Genomic DNA, 5,623 nt, shown 5'->3' with positions numbered 1-5,623 from the left:
CCCTTTGTCTTCTGTTCTTTCCTTTGTCTCCTCCATATCCTCATTTCTCTCTCTAACCTTTTTCTCTTCATCTCTTTACCCTGAAACAAGCTCAAGTATAAACACTTCATAGTCTCAAAACCAAAATTGTTTGAAACTTTCTTCAATATATAACCTACAATTACATATTTAACATCTTCTGTTCTTCTTGGTCCTCTCAAGATTCAAGATTTTAATGTAATTTTAGACGACGACCGACCGGACCAAGTTAATTAAAAATGGCGGAAAAAAGTTACTGGGGATGGCCGCCGTCTGGATCGCCACTTGTTAATGGTAGAGATGATCGTAATTGGAGTCATTTCGACAGTTCAGTTAATGCTATCTCTTTTGGGTTTGTTGCTACAGCTGTTCTAATTTCAATGTTCCTCGTACTTGCTATCCTTGAGAGGTTTCTACGCCCTACTTCGCCAGAGATGACATCTCCGATCATCACTTCCGGTCATCACTTTAATAGAAGAAGAGATCATATTGAACAAGTTCAGATTGATTTTATGAAGCCTTCTCTCCCCTTAACCAAAGTTAGTTCTCTCTCTCTCTTTCTCTTACTATTTCTTTTCTATTTAAAATAATATTTTTTTTTCTAAATTTGTAGATCATGAAATTTTGTAGATTACTTCTCTCGAATTATTACTTCTTTATATTTTTTACTACTTTAATAAAAGTATATATATCAAAAATATTTAATTTAAATATTAAAAAAGAATTGAACTTAAGACATTCGGTTTTGATTTTGAGTTATCTCCTAAAACAATGATAAATAATAATTTTGAAGAAAGGTATATATTATTTTTGGTTAAAAACTTTAAATGGTATTAATATATAAAATGAAATTAATAATTTAAAATAATATGTATTTTAATATTTTGTTTAATGAATTAAATGATATGATATTTATATTTTTTTATTTTTCTTATTTAAATAATCTCAATTTAGGAAATTATCATTTTACAAGAATTAAACTTTTCTTGAAGGCATTGAATGAAATCTATTATGTATGCATTCTTATTAATTTAATCATATTTAAGTTGTAAAATTCATTGTTTTTTTGATAAATTTATGATTATGAAAAAGTAAAAAAGGGGGTGTTTATGATCATGTTAATTTAAGTGGTTGAAATGTGACAACCTTGTAATGTCAGCTTTAGGTTTAGTATATATAATAATACTAAAAGAAACCAGACCGATATAAAGCAAAGATTTTATTTATCATGCCAACATGTGCCTTTTCCCCTTACAGGATGGAGACATTCAGACTCTCCTTAGCTTTTCCAAAAAATAAAAATAAAAAACTTTTTTTTTGTTCTTCCACCACTGCCCCATTATCAACTTTTTAGCTAGATTAATGATGATCTGGATAATAAAACTCATCTATGCTAGATTTCTAATCCAATGTGGTTCTAAAATTGAATTTAATCAGAAAACAATAGCATATTGGGTGGGGTACTTGGCTATAGAACAAAAGCATATGTAAATTGGTTTTTAATTTTTGGTTGTTTCAAATTTAGCCCCACAAGTATAAATGGTGTCCCATTTTGGTCCATCACTGCCTATATTTATGATGACCAGAGATGTAATTGGAGACAACAGATAGTCAGTCAAGGATTTCTTTGATACCAAGTCTTTGTTCATTTGTCCCCATCCCTTCCCCTTTTTGCATTGCTCCATTTAATAAAAAAGTTCACTTTCGCTTTTATTATGCTCATTGACAATGACCTTGTATGGCCCATATGTCGTTTTATCAGGTGTCTACAAATGCTAGGGAAGTTTCGGTTCTAATGCCGGGTGAGACCATTCCTAGGTTTATCGCGCAACCAACTCCACCCCCTTGCCCGCCAGAGAGGTTCAAATGGCCAACTCATCATAGTAATATTTCGGTGTCAAAGCTAGGCCGGTCCACTGATCCAAACTCAAACCCAAACCCGACCCCAAATGCGTTTCTAGGGTCAATTGAAAATGACATCCAATGAAACAATTCAAGAAAAAAAAATGTTTGTTTCTTGTAATGTTGAGGGTGGTACCTATAATGGAATCCTTGGGGTACTTTTGTTATGAAAAATTAAAGTTTGAGGATCTTTTTTCTATGTACATATTGGTAGTTCTTGGTGATAAGACATAATTTTATATGTTGGCTGGTTTGTGTAGTTTTGAAATAATTGCATTCTTTTTAATTATCAAAAATTGAATTAGTATATTTGAGATAACAACTTCACCTTGATCATTATTTATATTGGGCATATATATAGTTAGAAATAGTTGCTTATCTCTATTTTCATTTTAAAGATATTTATCAATTTATATGATTGTTTGTTAAATGTTTTTATTTGAGTTGGTCTTTATTATGTTACAAACATTCACTAAATGGAAATAAACTTAATTGAAAATGATTTAGTTTGTTCGACTAAACTTGATAAAGTCTTAATTTGTTTATCGAATTTTTTATGTACCTCACTTAAAAGTAAATATAAAATGTTTTTAGACTAAGATTTGTTTGTCGGTAATGTTTTTGAGCTCCATTTTTCTTAGTCGTGTAGAGATGCATGTTGAATATGTGAGATGTACTAGCTTATTATCGTTTGTCTTTATTTATTATCGCATTAATTCGATCAGTTTCTTCTAGAATTCGTATTCATATCTATTGAAAAATAAGTCGTTGAAACACTTGCCAATTGCCACACACTCCTATACAACATGGAAAAAAAATCACAAAAATAAAAATAAAAACATAAATACAGATTCTTGACAATAACCAAATCTAGATTCTAGGGCCTAAAAATTTAAATTGCTCATTATATTCAAGTATCAAAATTCTTATTTAAGAGTTTAAAAGTTTTGATTAAATTCTCTATTAAACTTTTATTTTTATTTTTTCAAAATACTTGGACTAAACCATTACTTCATGATAATAAACTATTGTCCATAAATAATTAAGCCCATCATCTGTTAGGCCTATTTATCTTAGAACCCAATAAAATATAGGACTTTCGACAAATACCCAAGCCCAATTATTTCTTTATATTTTGTTATTTTGTTATTGACAATGTAATATAATTTGAGCTTCAAATAGTTATTGATCTTTCAAGTTAAATGTGTTAATAAGTAATGTGGATTGATTGCTTTGATGGAGTTTTTTCTTTTCTTTTTCTTCTTAAATTCACAGCTTCTTATCCAACCTTATCAAATAATTACAATTAATTTGGTATAATAATTTAATCAAATTAACTTATTTAATAATTTTAAATTATTTAAAAAAAATGATTTGTATTTAAATATATTTAAAATAAAAACAAAAACTTGTGATCGATAAAAAGTGACCAATCCAATAATTATAGCTGGGGTGTGTTTAAATTTCTTTTTTGGTAGACCTAACAAGATAAAAAAAAAGGTTATAGATAAAAATGAGTGAGTTTTGTAATTTTCTTGAAAATAAAAATAAAATAAAATTCAAATATTGAATTAAATTGAAAAAAATTAAGAATTAAGTGAACATGTAACGTTTCAACAGGAAAAAAAGATTCGTCTATATCGATAAAATTGAATGAAATAATATTTGATTATATTTGAAAAAAAAAACAGTCCTAATAATTTTTTAAAAAAACTATTCACTCTATAACACCCTTTCATGAGTAAATAAGCTGATGTTAAGTTCAATCAAACAATATCTCATTGTGATATTTATATAGTCTAAATTTAATATTTATTAATTACCAAGTATTATTATTATAATAATAATAATGTACACTGCTTTAAAACCGTGACAGAGTCCAATTTCATGTGTTAATTAATTAACAATGATTGAACTGTGCATGCCTTGCCTCCTCAATCAGCCACATGCAAATTAATGGCTTCAATTTGAACTCTTTGTGGAATAAACCTTAATTAATATAACTTCAAATTATTAAATATTTTGGCTAATATTGTTAATTTACTTGGTCTAATGGTTTCATTAATTAAAACCAAACTATGTCTTAATTTGATTGCTTGTCTATTGTGAACATGAACAGCCACCGACACTTAATATTTTATTCCCTGTCTAGTTAGGCTGTTAGGGCAATGTCATTTTTACATTTATAATAAATTGCCTATTCACAATAAAACAAATAAGAACTATAATCAATTAAAATGAGTTTTTAGCTATCCATTTAATAGTTTTATTCAATGTAACACCTTTTTTTTCTTCTAAATATCACATTGCATCAAACAAAAGACATCACTAAAATTATATTAACTTCTCGAAGACCCGAAAACGATATTACGTCGTCGTATTAAAATATTATTATGGTTTATTGTTAGTGATAATTAGTAACGGACCCATATATAAAAAAAACACTCAGATATGAAGTGTAAGATGGACATTATTTAATTGTTATTTTATTTTAAAAAATTAATATTGACTTTCAAGACCTTCCATTTCAATTCAAATATTTATAATGGTAATTGACTTTTGATATTTTAAAAGAAATATATGTTTGTTAATGTTGAAACTAATTGAGAGTGCCATAAACGAAGTGTGTACACCCTAAATAATAATAATAATAATAATAATAAGTTTCATATATATTTTTTTGTTCAAGCATAATAATTTATTTTTACAAAATTAATAAAATATAAGCACTTCAACATTTTACCCATATATTATGGTTGATAAACAAATGAGTTTATGTATTTTTGTCCAAAGTAAAATGATGTTTCATTAATGAAATAATAAATTTTACCAAAAACAGAAAAAAAAATATATTTCAGGTTCTATGACTAAGTCTGGCTAATTTCTTCTCTTTTATTAAAACTACAATTTTTTATTTATTTTTATTTAATGGAATAGTGAATTTAATTAGTCATAATTAAGAAGGTGTCTAATTGGATTATGTTGACATAATAAACTGTCACGAAATTGAGGTGGGTGTGTAAAGTTGAAGAATATACCTAGTCAACAGCTAAGACCAGCACAAACAAGCACATTCAAAACTTAGGATTGTTTGATTAATAATTTTTATTCGCGGGATTATAACACTCGATTTAACTTAAAAAGTTACAAGTAAGAATCGAGATCATTAGTCTTATCATTTGAGCTAACCCTTGTAACATCTATAAGATGATATTATTATTTTAGAATTTCTTTGATATTATAGATCAATTGAAATAAAAATAAAAATAAAAATAAAAATAATTATATAGAAGGAAGATACATTATAATCAAACATGGCCTTAAATGTTTTGGTTTTGGAACTAAACAAAGCAAATTTATCTATTGTACACGTCGGATAATAAAGATTATTTTTCACCATTATGGTTATAGAAATTACCAAATGATTTGGACATGTCAGCAGCAATTCTAGACGTTTTCTTTCTATGCTACCTAACATATTAATTAATTATATAACAAAATAAAACGTCAAATTACTAACATATACATATAACATATATAACACCAACATATCCATTATTCCCATTTTAGAAATAAAAGATTTTTGAGTAAGAGTGTAAGACAATTTTCTTATGATTGTAGCCTTATTTGATATTTAAATTTTATTTAAAATAGTATTTAAACCATTTTGCTATGTTATCTATTTATTTATTATATAAGATGA

The 5,623-nt window shown here is 26.8% G+C and overlaps 1 protein-coding gene across 1 annotated transcript; it reads left to right on the top strand.

Moving 5' to 3' along the window:
* LOC124912510 lies at positions 1 to 2,161 on the top strand. Its single transcript, XM_047453146.1, has 2 exons — positions 1 to 557; positions 1,781 to 2,161. Exons 1-2 carry the CDS (start codon positions 258 to 260, stop codon positions 2,003 to 2,005), a joined length of 525 nt encoding a protein of 174 aa, XP_047309102.1. The 5' UTR covers positions 1 to 257; the 3' UTR covers positions 2,006 to 2,161.
* Positions 2,162 to 5,623: the final 3,462 nt, after the last annotated feature.

Source organism: Impatiens glandulifera, chromosome 8, assembly GCF_907164915.1.
Source record: "Impatiens glandulifera chromosome 8, dImpGla2.1, whole genome shotgun sequence".
Lineage (NCBI taxonomy): Eukaryota > Viridiplantae > Streptophyta > Magnoliopsida > Ericales > Balsaminaceae > Impatiens > Impatiens glandulifera.
The sequence above is the reverse complement of the archived record's forward strand: the minus strand, read 5'-3'. Positions and strand labels throughout refer to the sequence as shown.